Source organism: Oryctolagus cuniculus, chromosome 1, assembly GCF_964237555.1.
Source record: "Oryctolagus cuniculus chromosome 1, mOryCun1.1, whole genome shotgun sequence".
NCBI lineage: Eukaryota > Metazoa > Chordata > Mammalia > Lagomorpha > Leporidae > Oryctolagus > Oryctolagus cuniculus.
In genome coordinates, this window is record NC_091432.1 from 66243694 (window position 1) to 66264611 (window position 20918).

A 20918-nucleotide genomic window follows, 5' to 3' on the forward strand; every position below is an offset into this window, starting at 1 on the left:
GCCAGAAACCAAGAGCTTCTTCCCGGTCTCCCACATGGGTACAGGAGGGGCCCAAGCACTTAGTCAATCTTCTACTGCTTTTCCAGGCCATCAGCAGGTAGCTGGATTGGAAGTGGAGCAGCTGGGACTTGAACTGGCACCCATATGGGATGCTGGAACTGCAGGTGGTTGCTTTACCTACTATGCAACAGCACTGACCTAAGAACAAGATATCGTAAAGGCAAAAGTTCCCCAGGCCAACTGGTTTGAATTGATGTGATTCAAGATGGCTGCCAACATGACCTCAAGCTGTGACAACTAAAAATCATCATGACAGCCATCAGAAGAGGCCATAAAAGGACAAAAGAAGGTGACTTCTCCAATTCTGAGAATTCTACCACCTGTTTTGCAGAAAATCTATGACTATCCCTTCCACTGATTACCATATTCCTCCCCCTCATGTCTGTTCCCTAGATCTCTGACTCTTCAGCCCCCAGCAGATGGAGAAGATGAACTGTGAGCAAGACTCCTCAGTCTTCATTCTTTGGCCACTGAAGAAAGCCTGGGCTGTTGATGCTCAGCTTTGGTGTCACTATTGGTTTCTGGACACAAACACACAAAGAATTCAGTGTTGGGGTGCCTCACCCCTGAAAAGGCAGTAACAGGGTCTCTCACAGGGGTGACAGTGTCCCATTACCTGCTGTATCCCAGGGAGTACCTTAGCAGAAACCTGAAACTGGAAGTAGAGTCTGAACTCAAACCTGCACTCTGATACGAAATGCAGGCATCTCAGGAGATATCTTAATTGCATGCCAAAGCTCCACTTCCTATTGCTTTTGAAATGCAAACTCCAAGGGGAGTAATTCATGGAAAATAAAAAGCATTTGTTGGCTGTGGCAGATAAAATCTGACAATGAGTATTTAAAATAATTTTTTGAAGAGCTCTGTGGTCAGTCTTGCACTAATGAAGCCAATATTCAGGCTATATGTGTGTTTTGGAGGCCTCTTGTTTTTCTCTCTTGGGTCCAACTGTCTTCATTAATAAATCAGTAAATTTTTGTACCTACCTCATAACTCAAATTTTTAAATGAAAACTTTAAGATCTTTGTTTTTATTTGTACTTTTTATATGTAAATGTGTACATATGTGGTATGTTTGCATGTATGTGTTTGTACATTGTCTGCATGGTACTAATTGGCTTAGAGCATACTCATAAACTAGATAACTAACTTAAATTTTTTTCAAGTTCACATGACTTTAGCAATCTTTGGTAAATAAAAATATTATTGGTGTAATTCAAATAGAATTGTCTATCACCATTGCATATACACAGAATACAAATTTTTTTTTTTTTTTGACAGGCAGAGTGGACAGTGAGAGAGAGAGAGAGACAGAGAGAAAGGTCTTCCTTTGCCGTTGGTTCACCCTCCAATGGCCACCGCGGCCGGCGCACCACGCTGATCCGATGGCAGGAGCCAGGTGCTTCTCCTGGTCTCCCATGGGGTGCAGGGCCCAAGCACTTGGGCCATCCTCCACTGCACTCCCTGGCCACAGCAGAGAGCTGGCCTGGAAGAGGGGCAACCGGGACAGAATCCCGTGCCCTGACTGGGACTAGAACCCGGTGTGCCGGCGCCACAAGGCAGAAGATTAGCCTGTTGAGCCATGGCGCTGGCCTTTCTTTCTTTCTTTTAAGATTTATTATTCAAAAGTCAGAGTTACACAGAGAGAGAAAGAGAGGCAGAGAGAGAGAGAGAATTCTTTCATTCACTGGTTCACTCCCCAGTTGGCTGCAACGGCCGGGGCTGGGCTGATCCAAAGCCAGGAGCCAGGAGCTTCCTTTGGGTCTCCCATGTGGGTGCAGGGACCTAAGGACTTGGGCCATCTTCTGCTGCTTTCCCAGGCCATAGAAGAGAGCTGGATTGGAAGTGGAGCAGCTGGGACTCGAACTGGCATCCATATGGGATGCCAGCTTTGCAGGTGGCAGCTTTACCCATTATGCCACAGTGCTGGCCCCACAATTTTATTTCTATTAGATATTCAATATAAAGAACAAGTAAATCAAAATGTTAAGATGATAGACAATAATTATATTTTCTAATAGGTTTAAAAAGATTTATCTCCTTGGTAACTACATCCTTATAGTTTACTAAGCTAACTAAAATGTTAGGTATTTGTTAAATATCCAGGTTATTTCCAAATAAGATAAAAGATTTTTTTTAGGTTGATCGATCTGCTTACTACATTGACAAGGTACTGATTGGTAGCATGTTAAAGAAAACATACAATACAAAATACAGAAGTTGATTTCTTCAAACCCCACCCCCCACCCCCAAATACTCATCATCAGGATTTGGTCAGAACCAGGCTGAAGGCCAGAGGTCAGGGTGACCAAGGGTGGAGGGGTCATGGGCAGTGGGTTCATGGCTGTCACAATAATGCTGTGGTGATGCTTCAGCTTTCAGTGTTGGTTTTTAAAACCTCGTAATATAGCTAGTAGAAAGATCTTACCCTGTGTGTAGAAGTCTCAACATGAACATTTTCTTGTTTGTGCTTACATTATTTTACCTTTATCTTCAATTTATGGTTTCCTTGTAGAAATCATTTTTAAGCCACATGTCTTTCTGAGGGCCAGTTTAGTAAAATAATATAATCCCCCCAAACTATTAGATACAATAAATGGAAACTGGTTACAACACACTGATTCTGAACCAGAGAGGGCACCATTGTCAGCTCCTTCTCATTACTGGAATTCCCACAAGCTTCAATCACAAACCTCACTTGCTGTAGGTGACAGGTGACCTGAGAGGCAGTCCAAGGGATGGACCCTGGCTCTGCCTATAAATTAACTACTAGAAAAACTTTTAGATCAAAAAAGAAAGGCAGGAAGAAAGGATAAAAGGAAGGGAGGCTGGTTAATTATTTTCCTTCCCTGAATGGGAATGGGTAATGTTGAGCAGATAATTTTGCTTTTTTTTTTTTTTTTTTTTTTTTTTTTTTTTTTGACAGGCAGAGTTAGACAGTGAAAGAGAGAGAGAAACAGAGAGAAAGGTCTTCCTTCCATTGGTTCATCCCCCAAATGGCTGCCACGGCTGGCATGCTGCGTGGATCCAAAGCCAGGGTCAGGTGCTTCCTCCTGGTCTCCCATGCGGGTGCAGGGGCCCAAGCACTTGGGCCATCCTCCACTGCCTTCCTGGGCCACAATAGAGAGCTGGACTGGAAGAGGAGCAACCGGGACAGAATTTGGTGCCCCAACTGGGACTAGAACCCAGGGTGCCGGCGCCGCAGGTGGAGGATTAGCCTAGTGAGCCATGGTGCTGGCTGAGCAGATAATTTTGGAGACCACTGGGGTGAAGAACGAGAACTGGAAACACTAGGAAAGAGCTGTTGTTGGAGTAGATGATTTGGAAGGCACTGGTGAAGGAAATAAGTGAAAATATATCGGACAGCACACAACTCTCATCTACCTTGCAATAAGTGGTGAAGAAATAATTCTGGGAGAGAAGTAGTTCATCTGTCTCTTACTGCTGGGTCCCAGGGTGAGGCATTGACTTGGCAAGTCCTCTTGGGGTACTGTGAAGAATTACCTCCAATCCAGACTGCTCCTTGTCAGGGAGGGATGAGAAATGGCAGAGTTTGTATTTTCTTTTTTTAAGATTTATTTATTTATTTGAAAAGCAGAGTTACAGTTACAGAGAGGTAGAGGCAAAAACAGAGAGAGAGAGAAATCTTCTATCTGCTAGTTCACTCTCCAAATGGCCGCACCAGCCTACTGGAGCTGTGCCAATCTGGAGCCAGGAGCCAGGAGCTTCCTTGGGGTCTCCCATGAGGAGCAGGGGCTCAAGGACTTGGGCCATCCTCCACTGCCAGAGAACTGGATTGAAAGTGGAGCATCTTGGGGGCCGGTGCCATGGCTCACTTGGTTGATCCTCTGCCTGTGGAGCCACCCATGTGGGAGACTAGGAGAGGGCTCCTGGCTCCTGGCTTCAGATCAGCGTAGTTCTGGCCGTGGCAGCCATTTGGGGGTGAGCCAACGGAGGGAGGACCTTTCTCTCTGTGTCTCTCTCTCTCTCTATCTCACTAACTCTAGCTGTCAAAAAAAAAAAAAAAAAAAAAAAAAAAAAAAAAAAAAAAAAGAAGTGGAGCACCCTGGGACTCAAAACAGCACCCATAGGGATGCCACCACTGCTGGTGGCGGCTGTACCCATAGCACCGGCCCCTGTATGGTTTTAAGTTGGCAGCAAATTTAACCATTTACTTGTTTGCATGGGCTCCACATTAAACTGCTGCTGACATGGCACTAGGAAACCCTGCATCACCTTAGCTCTGCTTGTCTGCAGTCTTGCTTAGATCCGTACAGCTTCATCAGCTTACTGTACTCTGCAATCTTTAACCCAAACAAAAGCTCAATCTGGCTTTTCTTGGGATTGTGTCATACTCAGCTAAGTATTGTTTCACAGTGACCTATGATCTTGTTTTAATTGTTTTAAATCTTTTTGTAGTCTTAAACTCTCCCAAATCAAACTCTAAATTACATTCTTTGACCTAGAATTGACATTAGGATTTTTCCAGTTGGCCCCTGGAGAGCCTCAAGGCTATGTCTCTCATCTTGTAGTGATATTAAAATAATTAGAATCATTTGATATGCTAAATTATATGGAATATAGTATCAGATGAGAAGTTATATTTAACCTTCTTTGTGTATATTGATGTAAATATGTTAACTACATCTGTTCCAAAATTATATGGGATTCCTAGAAGGCTGATATGTATTGGTACAAGTTAACACTTATAATAATACTGGATAGGTTAAATACCACAGAAATAACCAAATTTCTTTGTCAGTTGCTGACTATAGTGAATTCTTACCAGATTTGTAACCATGGCCATTTAAGTTTCATTGTCCACGGTTAAAGTGCTTTATTCTGATGTTTCTTCTGAAAGGTCTTTGTAAGTAACCATCATCCTAAAGTGTCTTTGTTAGATATAGGTTTCAGGTAACTTTGAGACTCAATTATTGGAATGAGTAAGAATTCTAGAACATAAACACTGGGCTTATAAAATGGCTGACCAACATCAAACAGAACAAAAATTAATTACGCATCTTTCCCGTGTAGCTCTAGAATCTTTAGCCATAAGTGGGAGGTTTCTTGCATGCTGTCAGGAGCTCATTAAGAATGTTAATAAAAGGGGCTTGCACTGTGATGGAGTGCGTTAAGCCACTGCCTGCAGTGCCAGCATCCCATATGGGCACCAGTTGGAGTCCTGGTTGCTCCACGCCTGACCCAGCCCCCTGATAATGCCCTTGGGAAAACAGTGGAAGATGACTCAAGTCCTTGGCACCGGCACCCATGTGGGAGACTCAGATGAAGCTATGGGCTCCTGGCTTCAGCCTGGCTCAGTCCTGCCATTGCGACCATTTGGGGAGTAAACCAGCAGATGGAAGGCCTTTCTCTCTCCCTCTCCCTCTGTGTCTCCCTCTTTAATTCTGACTTTCAAATAAATAAATACATACATCTTAAAAAAAAAAAAAAGAGTTGGGGCTAGCGCTGTGGTGTAGTGGGTAGAGCTGCCGCCTGCAGTGCAGGCATCCCATGTGGGTGCTGGTTTGAGACCCAGCTGCTCCACTTCCAATCCAGCTCTCTGCTATGGCCTGGCAAAGCAGTGGAGGATGGCCCAAGTCCTTGAGCCCCTGCACCCACGTGGGATACCCAGAAGAAGCTCTTGGCTCCTGGCTTCGGATTGGCGCAGCTCCTACCATTGTGGCCATTTGGGGAGTGAACCATTAGATGGAAGACCTCTCTCTCTCTACCTCTATCTCTTTATAACTCTGCCTTACAAATAAATAAGTAAATCTTTAAGAAAAAAGAAGAAGAAGAAGAAGAAATAAAATAATAAAAGTTAGTCCAGGGGTAGGCACTGTGGTATAGCAGGTTAGGCTGCTGCCTATAGTGCCAGCATCCCATATGGACACCAGTTTGTGTCCCGGCTGCTCCACTTCCAATCCAGCTCCCTGCTGGTGTGCCTGGGAAGGCAGCGGAGGGTAGCCCAAGTGCTTGTGCCTCTGCACCCATATGGGAAATCCAAGTGGAGCTCCTGGTTCATGGCTTCAGCCTGGCCCAACCCCAGGCTTTGCAGCCATTTGGGGAGTGAGCCAGAAATGGAAGATCTCTCTTTCTCTGTGATTATGCTTTTCAAATAAATTATTTATTTGAAAGTCAGAGTTACACAGAGAAGGAGAAGCCGAAAGAGAGAGGATTTCTATCCGCTGGTTCACTCCCCAATTGGCTGTAACAGCTGGAGATGTACTGTTCCGAAGCCAGGAGCCAGGAGCTTCTTCCAGGTCTCCCACACAGGTGCAGGGGTCTAAGGACTTAGGCCATCTTCTATTGCTTTCCCAGGCCACAACAGAGAGCTGGATTGGAAGTGGAACAGCTGGTATTTGCATTGGTGCCCATATGGGTTGCCGGCACTGAAGGCAGTGGCTTTACCCACAATGCCACAGTGCCAGCCCCTAAAATAAATCTTAAAAAACTAAAAAAAAAATTTAAAAAAGAAAACATGTTCAGAGGGTACCAGAATAATACTAATACTAATACTACTACTACTAATTATAATGATAAAGTTACTCAGGTTCAACAATCTTTTTATATTAACAAAGGGAGGGACCTTCCATCTCATAGGCTATCTCAGTGAGCTTGTGAACTAAAAAAGACATCTCCACAAAAATTTCTTCCAGCCCCAATGGGTAGGTCTTTTCCAGGTACTTCCTGTGAAGCCCTCTGCAGCCAAACTTGAGGGAGCTGACTCCTGGATTCTTGTTCCCCAACTTACGAACTTCTGGTCTACTTGAGCAGTCCAGTTTCCTATTACTGGCCTTGAGCTTCATCTGGCCAGGAAGAGAAGTCACTGGCAGGTCAAAGTTTGACTGCTTCTACCCAGGAGTTTGGTCCAGGCGTGTATAAACCTTAAATACTGAATCTTGCTATGCCTGGTTCTTATGCTTATTTTGTAGTTATTATAATAATTTTGTTCTTAGGAATGCTGTTCATTTTGATTGTGCTGAACCAAGCTAGTCAATTTTTTGTTTTAGATCATCAATTTAAAGATATATATTTGTGGGGCTGACATTGTGCTGTGGCAGGTAAAGCTGCTGCCTGCACTGTTGGCATCCCATATGGGCACTGGTTTGAGTCCTGGCTGCTCCATTTCCAATCCAGCTCCCTGCTAATATGCTTGGGAAAGCAGCAGAAGATGGCTCAAGTCCTTGGGTCCTTGCATCCACATGGGAACCCTGCAAGAAGCTCCTGGCTTTAGCCCAGCCCTGACTGTTGCAGCTATTTGAGTAGTGAATCAGCAGATGGAAGATCTCTCTCTCTCTCTCTCTCTCTCTCTCTCTCCCCTCTCTAACTCTGCCTTTCAAATAAATAAATAAATAAATACTTAAGAAAAAAAAAAAGATAGGGGCCGACGCTGTGCGCAGCAGGTTAAAGCCCTGGCCTCAAGTGCCAGCATCCCATATGGACACCGCTTCTAGTCCCGGCTGCTCCTCTTCCAATCCAGCTCTTTTCTATGGCCTGGGAAAGCAGTAGAAGATGGCCCGAGTCCTTGGGCCCCTACACCCATGTGGGAGACCCAGAAGAAGCTCCTGGCTCCTGGCTTCGGATCGGTGGAGCTCTGGCCATTGCGGCCAATTGGGGAGTGAACCAACAGATGGAAGACCTCTCTGTGTCTCTACCTCTCTCTGTAACTCTGTCTTTCAAATAAATAAAATAAATCTAAAAAAAAGATATATATTTGTTTTTAGTCTAGATAGTCACTCACCTCAGCAAGAAAGGGCTTACTGCTATTAGATGCCTGGCAAACAGGCAGACAATGCCTTTTAAAGCCTCTGAGGACATTAAATTATTACTTTTTCTACACAAAAATTCAGACTCCATCCAACAGAGAGAAGAGGTACATGCTGACAGTTTATCAGTATGGTCTAGGGAAAAGTATACTTTGTTTTCTTATTCGTAATGTTGGAGTTACATAAACAGGGACATGACCCAAAACGTTTCCTACCGCATTGGTAGAACTGCCCACTCCACCACTCTGGCTGTTAGAGCCCAGAGGGGCTCTTTAGATGTCCTTGGTCACGTAGTCCTGGATAACTGCACTGTACTGGATTACCTTGAGCCACACAGGGTGGGGTCTGTGCTGTGATGAGTGCTTCATGCTGTACTTGGATAATTGCTTTTAGCCAGATTGAGTTGGAAACTTCCGAAGTCTTAAAATTGACTAAGTTCCTAAAAGGAGTGCCCTTAAAGAATCCTCTCAGCTGGTTCAATTTCTAATTCTCAGATGTTTTCAGCTGGCTACACTCTGATATTGATTCCATGTTGCATTCTGCCCCACGGGTTTGTTTGCCTTTTGTTTTCTGTTTTGAGAGGTAGGGAGACAGAAAGAGGGTCAGAACACCCAGGCTGGTTCACTCCCCAAATGCCCAAGAGCCAGGCACTCAATCCAGATGCCCTACATTGAAAGCAGGGACCCAACCACTAAAGCCATCACCTACTACCTCCCAAGTGCATGCATGTTAGAAGGAAGTTTAAATTAGAGTGGAGTCAGGACTTGAACCCAAGCACTCTGATACAGTATGCAGACATCCTAAACAGTATCTTACTAAACAGACACACCTGCCCTGCAATTTTTTTAGAGATCTCATTTATTTATTTGAAAAGTGGGAAGAGAGAGAGATTGAGATTGAGATTGAGATCTTCATCTGCTGGCTCAGCACAATGGCTGGCATTAAACCAGGTCAAACTCGGGAGCCTGGAACACCATCTGGTCTCCCATGTAGGTGGCAGGGGCCCAAGCATTTGGACCATCTTCTACTGCTTTCCCAGGCATCTTAAGGAACTGCATCAGAAGTGGAGCAGCTGGGATTTGAACCAGCACCCCTATATGGTATGCAAGTATCATGGTGATGGGTGGTTTAAGCCACTGCACCACAACACTGGCCCCACCTTACAGTTTTGAAAAATTCTCATCATAGGACTAAGCATATGCTTCTCTTTAAGATTATTCTAGCCTGTTTCTACAGATGCCTGCAAGACAGCCCACCAGAATCATGCTAATCCAACACTTTAAGACTCTAGACTCACTCCAATTAGAAATTGTAACCAGTCTTACCCGAAATACTATTTTTGAAAGTTATTTATTTCTTTGAAAGACAGAATGATAGAGAAAGGGGGAGAGAGAGAGAGAGAGAGAGAGAGAGAGAGAGAGAGAGATCTTGCATCCACTGGTTCACTCCCAAATGGCTGCACCAGCTGAGTTTGGGCCAGGCTGAAGCCAGGAGTCAGGAACTACATCATGGTCTCCCACATGGGTGGCAGGGGCCCAGGCACTTGAGCCATCTTCTGCTGCCTTCCCAGGTGCATTAGCAGGAAGCTGAATCAGAAGTGGAGCAACTGGGACTCAAACCAGTAGTCTAATATGGGATGCTAGCACCACAAGCAACAATTTAACTCACTGTGCCACAGTGCTGGCCCCATACACCCAAGAGACTGATTCAGATCTGACAGGTACCTGGGTGAATCTTGTAAGTAAATGGATTTAGTTGCTCAGTTGACCACTGCCTGCTGTGAAGATCCCAACATGAAACTGAATGGATCTGAGCAGGTAATCAACCACTCTAGCATCATAATGGAACATGAGCGACATAATTGATCATCAGTACTGCCTGCTGATAGGTTTTAATCAGAGGGGGGGAAACGTGTCTACGGCCATGCCCCTGAACATGTCCAACCTCAAAAGGGAGAAGTGTAAACCTTGGGAAAAGCTGAACCTTCAAGATGAATTTTGAGTGGCAAAATGTGCCTAACATTTAAAATGGAGCCAGCCAGGCATTTGCTGACTAGAGATTGCATATATATTCTGTTGCTCTGTATTCCGAAAACGTAACAAAAAATCTGCTTTGTGGCTCTTGCCTAGGTATGTTTCTGTTTGAGAGATGATCATTTCTAAAAAATTCTCAACTTCATCATGTGGACTTGACCAATGGACTGCAACCTATGGTCAACAATTGAAACTGAATAACTCACAATACCTCATTTGCATAAGCCTCTCAGAACTGAACAAGCATAAATGCTTCATTTGTATAAGTGGACTTCAATGAGAAACTGAGTGGGAAATTCCTATAAGTAGGACAATTCCTTTCCTTTGTTGGTGTAATGCACTTCTGGTTTCTGTTAAACAACATATGGCCCAAGGCTGGTGCTGTGGCATAGCTGGTAAAGCCGCTGTCTGCAGTGCCAGCATCCCATATGGGCACCAGTTTGAGTCCCAGCTGCTCTGCTTACGATTCAGCTTTCTTCTGTGACCTGGGGAAGCAGTAGAAGATGACCCAAGTCCTTGGTCTCCTGCACTCCTGTGAAAGACCCAGAAGGAACTCCTGGCACCTGGCTTCAGATCAGCTCAGCTCCAGCCATTGCAGCTATTTGGGGAGTAGATAGAAGATGTGTGTGTGTGTGTGTGTGTGTGTGTGTCTACTTCTCTCTGTAACTCTTTCAAAATAAATAAAATCTTTTTCTTTAACATTTTATTTATTGAAAGGCAGAGTTACAGAGAGAGAAGGAGAGAGAGAGAAGGAGAGAAAGAGAGAGAAGGCGAGACAGAGAGAGAGAGAAAGAGTCTTCCATCCTCTGGTTCACTCCCCAGAATGGCTGCAATGGCCAGAGCTGCTCCAATCCAAAGCCAGAGCCAGAAGCTTCTTCCGGGTCTCCAGCAGCGGGCGGGGGCTCAAGGACTAGAGCCATCTTCTACTGCTTTCCCAGGCCATAACAAAGAGCTGGATTGGAAGTGGAGCACCCGGGACTCAAACCAGCACTCATGTGGGATGGCAGCACTGCAGGTGGAGGCTTTACCCGCTATGCCAAAGCACCGACCCCTAAAATAAATCTTAAAAAAAGGCATAGAACTTAACAAATGTAGATAAACCCCACTTTAAAAAAAAAAGAAAGAAAAGAACAATTGGCCCAGGCACATTAGCAGGAAGCTGGGAAGTTGAATCAGAAGTGGACTAACTGGGGCCATGTTATAGTATAGTAGGGTAAGTCTGCCTGCAAAGTTGGCATCCCAAATGGGCACTGGTTCACGTCCTGGCTGCTCCACTTCCCATCCAGCTCTCTGCTTAGGGCCTGGGAAAGCAGTGGAAGATGGTCCAAATGCTCCCAAGTGGGAGACCCGAAAGAAGCTCCTGGCTCCTGGCTTTGGATTGGAGCAGCTCTGGCCATTGTAGCTATTTGGGGAGTGAACCAGTGGATGGATGACCTTTCTCTCGTCTCTCCCTTTCTCTGTCTTTAACTCTGCCTCTCAAATAAATAAATAAATCTTTTTTTTAAAAGTGAAGTAGCCAGGATTTGAATTGGCACTCTGATATGGGATATGGGGGTCCCAAGCAGCAGCTTAACTCACTGCACAGTGCGTGACCCCCAGCTTATTTCACTTAGCATAACACCTTTAAAGCTCATCCATGTCATACCATGTAACAGAATTTCATTCCGTTTTGAGAGTTAATAATACTGTATTTGTGTGCGTGTGTGTATGTGTGTGTGTGACATTTTGTTTTCCCATTCATCTGTTCAATTAACATTTAGATAATTTCTACCTCTTAACTGTTGAGAATAGTGCTACTAAAAATGACGTATACAAATATTTCTTCAGGACTGGCTTTCAATTCTTTTGAGTATTTACCCAATTGTGGAATTGCTGTATCCTGTGGTAATTCTATATTCAAATTTTTGAAGAATCACCAAACTGTTTTCCTTAGCAGTTGAAGCATTTTACATTCCCATTAACAGCACACAAAGGTTCTGGTTTCTTCACCTCTTTACCAACACTTGCTATTTTCTGTTTTTATAATAGCTATGCTAATGGACATGTGGGGTAACTCTAGTGATTAATGATGCTGAGTATCTTTTCATGTGCTTATCTATCTACTCTGCTCATCTTTGAATTGAGATGTCTGTTTTTTGTTGTTGATGATGAAGAGTTATGAGGGTTATTTATAAGTTCTGGATATTAATTCTTTATTGGCTATGTGATTGGCAATATTTTCTCCCATTCTGTGGGTTGTCTTTTCACTCTTTTGGCAGGGTCTTGTGATGCACAAAGCTGGAAATATTTTTAAATAGGGAAATGCAGAGAGACTTTGCCAATTAGCAGGTGTGATTACTGGTTAGAAACATTCTTATTATTGCCATTGCTATTATTTCATGTCTACTCATGATGAATGTTTAGGGAAAATCACAATAAAAGAGCAAATGGCCTATCTCTGAACCTCGTGGGTATCTGGGGAGTAAACCAGCAGATGGAGATCTCTCTGTGTCTCTCCCTCTCTCTGTCATTCTGTCTTTCAAATATATAAAATAAATATTTTTTAAAATGGCCTTCAGTTTTATTCAGTCTTGTGAAATCTGAGGTTCACAGATTAAAGGCTGAATATGAAATTGCTATCCATTTGGTCTGTGAATTAAGAAACAAAAGTCATAGTTTGATTATAATAGAGGAATACCTGGGAGTATATTTTGGGAGTTATTGTTCTAGCTACCTTGCTGCTTAGATTTTGTAGTTTTCCATGAGAAAAGATCTAGTTACCTTTTTAAATCAGGGTTTCCTACCATTCTTTGGTGCCTAGGGACAGGTCATTTTGGTGATGGCTGCCTTGACATCCTTGTTCCTCAGTGTGTAGATGAGGGGGTTGAGAACAGGAGTGAGAATGGCATACACAACATTGCCCATGATGTGGAAGTCGAGGGGCAGGTCAGCCCTGTAGGCCACGTAGGCTACGGCGATGGATGAGTAGTAGGTGCCCACCACCAGGAGGTGGGAACTGCAGGTGGAAAAGGCTTTTGAGCGGCCTTCTCGAGACTTGATGCGAAGCACCGAGGCCAGGATGTGGGCGTAGGAGAGAAGCACCAGCAGGAGGGGCAGGGAGGACACCACCATGGCGATGCAGAAGCCCATGAGGGTCTGGGAGGTGGTGTCGGAGCAGGAGGACTGGACCAGAGACAGGTGGTCACAGAAGCAGTGGTGGATGTAGGCAATGCTGTTGTATGCCATCTGGGAGGTCTTTACTACTGCTGGGATGGGCAGGAGGAAGGCAGTGAGCCAGGCGCTGGCTGCCAGTGCGGCATTGGTCTGTGGGGTCATGTGGACAGGGTAGTGCAGTGGGCGGCAGATAGCCACATAGCGGTCATAGGCCATGACCACCAGGATGAAGGCTTCTGAACAGGAGAAGCTATGGAAGAGGTACATCTGCAGGAAGCAGGCAGGGAAACTGAGGAAGTGGTCCCCAAACAGGAATAGAGACAGCATCTTGGGGACGGTGGTTGTGGTGAAAAGGATGTCCAGGGCTGAGAGGTTGATGAGGAAGAAGTACATGGGCTTGTGGAGGCTAGGCTCTGCCAGCACAGCCCCCAGGATCAGGGCATTACCCAGCAGGATGAGCAGGTAGAGGAGGAGGAAGACAAAGAAGATGGGAAGGAAGAGGTGCTCCGGCAGAGAGGGGATGCCTGCCAGGTAGAAGACAGGTGAGTCATCTCCTGATCCATTACAGGCTGTGGTCTCCATGGGGGCTAAAGCTGGATGCTCAGGAGGTGGGTAGTGAGACATCTGTAAACCAGGCTCCTCTGCAAACAGAACAACCAGAGGTTCCGGGGTGAGAATTCCAGAAAGGTCATGAACACGACTGTATTTATGTAATTTGCAGTCTAGAGCACAGGGGATGGGTTGTGTCCCATATCAAATTTCTTCAGCCCTTTCTAGAATTGCCTCTTCCCTTTTAAAAATCAACCATGAGAAATTGTCTACACTACACAAACCATACACTCTGTGTGAGGTATAGGTGACAAATTGATGGGACTGAAATTCCAGGGGTAAAGATACTAAGCAATAATTATTTAATAATTTTAAAATTTAATAATAATTTCATTGCAGTTGCTTGGCAGAACTCCTCCTGGTGTCCTATTCCATTTCCCATATGGTCTTCTTGGCGGATTAAGATCTCTCATCTGGCCCCCGAGTTCCTTTCTCTTTCAACCTTTGCTTCAAGTTTTACAAAAGGACATCATTGTCCCCAGTCGCTCATGAGCCCTGATTTATCCAAGGTTCACAGCAGCAAGTATCTTCCACCATAATCACTAAAGGGCCTGTCTCCCTGTTCTCCCGCTGGTTTGCTGCAGGGCTTCTACTGTCTCTCTGGAGTTCTGTGTCCCCTCTCTGGGGGCAGAGCTCGTTGTCATGTTCCAAAACTGCAAGTGTGGTGAGAAGTTATCCCTGACTAGGGTCCTGACAATGGTTTCTCCCACCCCAGGCAGCCCTGGAGAGCCCATACCTCTCTCTGTCATCCAATGAATTTCCCTCCATCTTGGCTGCTGCCACTCAGCAACTGCTCCTGTTTGGCCTCGGCATGCCCGCTACGCAGCAGGCTCCCCCGGTCCCTGGTTGGAAAGGGTCCTGGTGACCTGGGAGGCCTTGGGAGGTGTTGTTGAAAGAGAAAAAAACCCAAAATATGTTGGCAGCAGCTGCTCCAAGGCAGAAGAACCCCAGAGGCTCAGAAATGAACATTTCAGCTCCCAGCCCAGGCATTTTGGGTTGAAGGAAAGCACTGACTCACCCTCTGCTCTAGGTGTGCCACTTGGATGGAGCACCCCCCAGGGCAAGTCCACATGAGCAACAGCATCATTGCCTCTTTAATCCCAGTGGTTCCCCTTATTGTCCTGAGCCACTTCTGATTTCCCACTTTTCTAACAAATCATCTTCATGAATGCAACCACTAATATAGAAACTGGGAAAATGTCCCAACCATAGACTAGAGACTGTGTACAAGGAAAGGGGGGCTTCCCAGGTGCCTGGACTGCTGTTTTTTGTTTTTGTTAAAGGAGCTGGAATTCTTTTTTTTTTAAATCAAATTATTTATTTATTTGAGAGGCAGAGAAAGAGATAGACACATAGAGAGATCTCCCATCTCCTGGATCATTTTTCAAACACTCAGAGTAGCTAAGGTTGGGCCAGGCTAAAGACAGGAGCAGAACTCAGTCCAGGTTCCTACTGAAGCCATGACCTGCTGTCTTCCAGGGTGAACAGTAGCAAAAAGCAGGAATTGGTAGCAGAGCTGGGACTCAAACTTGGGCTCTCTGATACTGGTTGCAAGCATCCTAAGCAGCGTATTAATCACTAAGCCAAATGCCCACCTCTGTGCTGGTCTTTGCTTTCCAGAGCAAAGCACTTGCCTTGTATGTATCTCCTGGAGAATCTTGAAGTCCAAGTTTCCAATGTGGAACAGTTTTTGCCTTTTTGATTTTGCCATTGATGGCATCATACAAAATTAGAGTTCGGATTTTTCTCTGCGTCTCTGTATGGTAGGCCCTAAATTGGTGTCTGGCAACACAAAGGATCCTTTGAAATAACACCCCAGGATCTGGCAGAAGAGTGAACCTGTTTCAAACAGAGAGTCAGCCTTCAGTTAACCAGAACCCTTTCCCAACAGATTTTGGTGGCCAGATTTTTCTCAAACCCAGAGGAATGAAAGCTACATGGCCCTGGACAATCCTGCATTCAGAGAAGCAGTCATGGGCTGATCCGTGGGTTAGGGTGATGTGGGGGTTGGAGAGATAAAATCTCAGGTCAAAACCACTTGGGCTCTAACAGGCCATCAAGCCCAGCTGCTCTGCTCTTTCTTTCTTTGTCCAGTTTTGTGCAGATGGTCCATGGCTTTTCCATGCCAGGCGGTGCTGGACTATTTAAGAAGCAGCCCAGGTGCAGGCCACCAGCAAAGCAGGGCTCCACAAATGTGGTAGGAATTTAACATGGGCTGTTTCATAGCACCAATCACCTAAGCCACCACCAGAAATACCAGAATTTGGCTGGACTTTCTTATAGTTCTTACTTTATTTTGAATTATATGTTACCTCCCAGTGATGCAGTCACAGGCTTAGGGCCAAAAGGACATTTCCCAGGACACTGAACTTGCCCCAGTTGTCTTCCCTGTGGGAGTGGTCTATGACCCAGAGCTGGCAAGAAAAGACAGGAAACCCCATCACCTGGATGTCCAGCCTTGCATGACACTCCACAGCCATCATCTCTCAACACACAGCCCTGACAGGGTGTGGTGATGTGCCATCAACACACAAGAACCTGGGGGTCAGAGGAAGATGGGCTCGCTTCCAAGGCCACTGCTGGCAAGGGGCGAGAGCAGAGGGTATTCCTGGAATCAGCCTGCTGTGAGGCTGTCCTGCCTTCCTGGCAGCCAAGAATCCTGGCTCCCAGACCAGCCCTGCCATTTGCTGGCTGTAACCATCCTTCTTCCCCACAGCCTAAGTTTTCCTCCCTGTACAGTGAGAGGTTTGAAGACCAGGTCTCTGAGGGGTTCCAATTCACTGAGCCATGTTCTCAGTGTCCCCATATATTTGGCAGGATGGTCCATGCCCATAAGGGAGAGGGCAAGGGCTGCCCTGCTCAGGTCACCTGCTTAAGGTCAAGTCCTTTGCCTCTTGGTTAAGGGTACATACTTGAGAGTCAGAAAGGACTGGTTTCCAATCCCTGCTCCCACTTCCAGCTGTGTGACCCTTGAGCATCATGTCACATCCCATCATCTGAAACCACATAGGGTTTCATTCATGGAGAGAACTCAGAAAATGCTTTCTACAAGCCCAGGACATGTGAATTCAAAGTTTTCTAGAGTTTCAGGGCCAGCACTGTGGTGTAGCTGGTAAAGCTACCACCTACAGTGCTGGCAGCCCATGTGGGTGCTGGTTTGTGTCCCAGCTGCTCCACTTCCAGTCCAGCTCTCTGCTATGGCCTGGGAAAGCAGTAGAAGATGCCCAAGTCCTTGGGTCCCCGCACCTGCGTGGGAGACTGGAAAGAAGCTCCTGGCTCCTGCCTTCGGATCAGCGCAGCTCCTTCTGTTGCGGCCATTCGGGGAGTGAACCAACGGATGAAAGACCTCTCTCTCTTTCTCTGCCTCCTGCCTCCTGCCCCTGCCCCTGCCCCTTCCCCTTCCCCTACCCCTACCTCTATCTCTACTTCTCTGTAAGACTCTTCATTTCAAATACATAAATAAATCTTAAAAAAAAAAAGCCAAAGTTTTCTACAGTTTCATTGGTTCCTGGGAAAAGATGCCACCACAGTGATTTGCCTCCCAGCTGTGAGCATTCCTCCTTACCCTTATCGGACCCATCAGGATGCCTGGTCCAAGTCGCCCACCGTGCATAGGCATACAGTGGATCTTGGGTGCCTGCTTCTGTGCACATCCAATCTATCTTCCTGACCTCTGGCCCAGAATTATGGTCCTTGATCCTCCATGCTCATCCCCCATCCCTGTCTGCATACCAGTCCTGCCTATCTGTGGGCACAACATGTCCAGCAAAGGTCACCTGCTGAGCCTGGTTCCACAGTTGTCTCTGTGGTTCTCCGCATGAGGCCTTGGGGGAAGTTAGCAGGCTGGGGTTGTGGGCCATGGACCTTAAACCCTTGTGCTCCTCCTTTCAGGCAGGCCTCTCAGGGTATTTTCCCTCAGGACAGTGCTCCTGTGGGCACTGTGCTACCATCCCTCAGGGACCAATTCCTGGCATCTCCTAGGGCATGTGTAGGAGGGTGTGGGCCTTGGCACTGGGCTTCATGATAATGAGAGGAACACCACTAACAGCCCTCAAGGGCCCGGAGTTCTACACTAATGGTGTAGCCTTCATTCCCATGATCCCACCTCACACTCATAGCAGCAGAGGAGGCAGGAAGCAACCACAAGGTATACAGAGAATACAAGAGAAGGAAGAGAAATAACCCACCCCCTTTCACACGGTGGGGCTAGAGGCAGAGCTAGAATTGGGATGCAAAGCTCTATTCCTTGCCCAGTGCTTTGACCACTACCACAGTTGTGTAATAATTAAGAAGATGGGATTTGGAACTATTAGATATTAAAGATATTTCTGTATTGGTGTGCTGGTTTTCCACTAGCTTTTACCATTGTATATAGAAATACTAATATGCACTGCAGCAAAGTCTGCTGGTGGGAATGTAGATTAGTAAGTGTGGTTATTGGACAGATGTTCTTCAAAAACTTAAAAATACATCTACTGTGTGATCCAGCAATCCCACTACTCAATATTTATCCAGGCCGGCGCCGCGGCTCACTAGGCTAATCCTCAGCCTGTGGCACTGGCACCCTGAGTTCTAGTCCCGGTTGGGGTGCCGGATTCTGTCCTGGTTGCTCCTCTTCCAGTCCAGCTCTCTGATATGGCCCAGGAAGGCAGTAGAGGATGGCCCAAGTGCTTGGGCCCTGCACCCACATTGGAGACCAGGAGGAAGCACCTGGCTCCTGGCTTCAGATCGGCGCAGCGCACCAGCCGTAGCAACCATTTGGGGGTGAGCCAACAAAAGGAAGACCTTTCTCTCTGTCTCTCTCTGTCTCTCTCTCTCACTGTCTAACTCCGCTCAAAAAAAAAAATATCCAAAGGAAATTAAATAAGTATGTTGAAGAGATATCTAAAGCCGCACGTTTGCTGCAGCACTATTCACAATAGCCAAGATGTGGAATCAACCTAGGTGTCCATAAACCCTGAATGGATAAAGGAATCGTGGTACATAACACAATGGAATACTATTCAGCCTTATGAAGAATGAATTCCTGTCATTTGCAATGACATGGATGGACTTGGAGATCATGAAATTACAAATAAACCAGTCCAGAAAGACAAGTACTACATGATCTCACTTATATGTGAAATCTCAAAAATATTGACCTCATTGAAGTTGAGCAAATAGCTACCAGAAGCTGCGATGAATACAGTGGAAGGGAGAGATGGGCAAAGGCTGGTTTTCGGTACTAAATTACAGTTTTGAGAGCAGAAAGAAGTTCTCGTGCTCTATTGCACAGTGGAGTGACGATAGATAATGCTGGTGTACTATATATTTTAAAAGCTAGATGAAATAATTTTGAATGTTTTAACCACAAACTAATGATAAATGGGGAAATAGAGATGCTTACTTGATTTGAATATTATAGTATGCATACATGTATCAAAACATCACATGCTAGCCCATAAATATGTTGAATTTTGTGAGTCAATTAAAAACAAAAAATTATTTAAAAGAGGAAAAGATAGTCAAAATATGTTAATGGAGAATTTAAAGAGAGAATTGGGATCTATAAAAAATTTAATGAACATCTCATCTCTAAGAAGTATATGAACATAAGCACTTCTTGGATGGATATAAATGAGAAAGAATGAATTAATTAAAAGAAACATTGCTAGAAAATATGCAAGCTGAGTCATGGAGGGAAAAGGAATTGAAAAAAAAAAAACACAAAAGATTGTAGGACCTAGTCAAAAGTTCTAACAAGCATACAATTCAACTTCCAGCAATAGAGGAAAATACAGAAACAATTTATACAGAGATAATGCCTGAGAAATTTCTAAAACTGATTTTAAAAAATCAGTTTTTAAGGAACACAGCAGATTTCAACCAAAACAATAAAGACAACAGGGAACCATACATCATGGTTAATTGCTAAACTTAACTAAAGATAAGGGAAAAACAAAAAAGTGGCCAGAAGAAGTAAATTAAATTTCTTTTTAAAAACATTATTTTAAAGTTATTATTTGGCCTGGCTGTTAGGATCCACACATTCCCAGATTGGAGTGCCTGTGTGAATACCCCACTCTGGCTCATGATTCCAGCTTCCTGCTAATGTAGATTCTGGAAGGAGGCGGTGATGGGTCAAAAAATTGGATCCCTGACCATCTATGTGGGAGATCTGGACTAAATTCCTGGCTCCTGGATTCAACCAGGCCAGCCATTGTGGATATTTGTGGAATGAACCAGTGGATGCCTCCCCTTTTCTCCTCTCCTACTCCCTCTTTCTCTCTCTCCTCTCATTTTCTCTCCCTCTCAAATAAATAACATTTAAAATTTTAAAAATTAAAAGCTACTAAAAATTATTCTGATTAACATGTAGTACTTAGGCATTTTATGGGGTACTGTATAATATTTCAACACACACACACACACACACACACATATATATATATATATAAAACATAAACCAATCTTACCCAGCAACTATCCTTTCTGTAGCCTTAACTTCATGTTTGGAGCCTACCAGCTCCTCTCCTAGTTCTTTATACAGAATATAATACCTTATTGTGAACCGCAGGCATCCCACTGTGCTATGGAACCCTACGACATATAACTCCTGACTGTGGTAGTGCTACCCATTATCCAGACACCCTATATTTTCACTCCAGTGTATTGGAAGATACATTGCTTTTAATGTAGTGACAATAAGGCCAATAGCTGTCTTTCAATAGAAACTATGGAAACCAACTGACTATGGGATGGCATCTTCACAGTGCTAAAAGGAAAACTCTTCCAGCCTAGAATTCTATACTCACTGAAAACATGCTATAAAAATAGAATTCCTAATAAAACCTCTCAACAAAGTGTGGGCTAGAAAAGAACACCCTCAGCCTGATCAAGGGCATCCATCCATCCATGAAAACCCCATAGCTAACGTCACATTTAATGGAGTGATACTGAATGCCTTTTGCCCTATTAAATCAGGAATAAAGATAATATGTCTTCTTGTACTGTGTTCATTCAGCTTTATGCTGGAGGTCCTGACCAGTGCAAAAAGGCAAGAAAAAAGATAATAGAAAACATAAATATTGGGAAAGAACAAATAGAATTCATTGTTCATAAATGACATGATTAAATATGTTGAAAAGTCTGCTGAGTCTAAAATAGCTACTAGAATTAACAAGTGAATTTATCAAGATGACCAAAGGCAGAGTCACTGTACAAGACACTTTATTTCTATAGACAAAATAAACAATTGGAAGTAGAAACTTTTAAATATGTATAATTGGGGCGGGCGCTGTGATGTAGAGAGCTAAGCC

At 44.7% G+C, this 20918-nt stretch overlaps 1 protein-coding gene and 1 long non-coding RNA gene across 2 annotated transcripts in view; one reads left to right on the forward strand and one right to left on the reverse strand.

Moving 5' to 3' along the window:
• The window catches only part of LOC138849965 (uncharacterized), a 36523-nt gene extending 33654 nt beyond the window's left edge, over positions 1 to 2869 (forward strand). Inside the window, exons 4-5 of the long non-coding RNA XR_011389298.1 lie at positions 87 to 349; positions 454 to 2869. This is a non-coding gene — a long non-coding RNA (uncharacterized lncRNA). The remainder of the gene's footprint in view (positions 1 to 86; positions 350 to 453) is intronic.
• A 9785-nt stretch (positions 2870 to 12654) lies between these two features.
• On the reverse strand, positions 12655 to 13593 carry OR2AT4 (olfactory receptor family 2 subfamily AT member 4). The gene has a single exon (XM_008267736.3). The coding sequence runs from the start codon at positions 13591 to 13593 to the stop codon at positions 12655 to 12657; it is 939 nt and encodes a 312-aa protein (XP_008265958.3).
• Between the last annotated feature and the right edge of the window lie 7325 nt (positions 13594 to 20918).

Coding starts and splice junctions, on each gene's coding strand:
- OR2AT4 (XM_008267736.3), bottom strand. CDS start 13,593: ATGGAGACCACAGCCTGTAATGGATCAGGAGATGACTCACCTGTCTTC.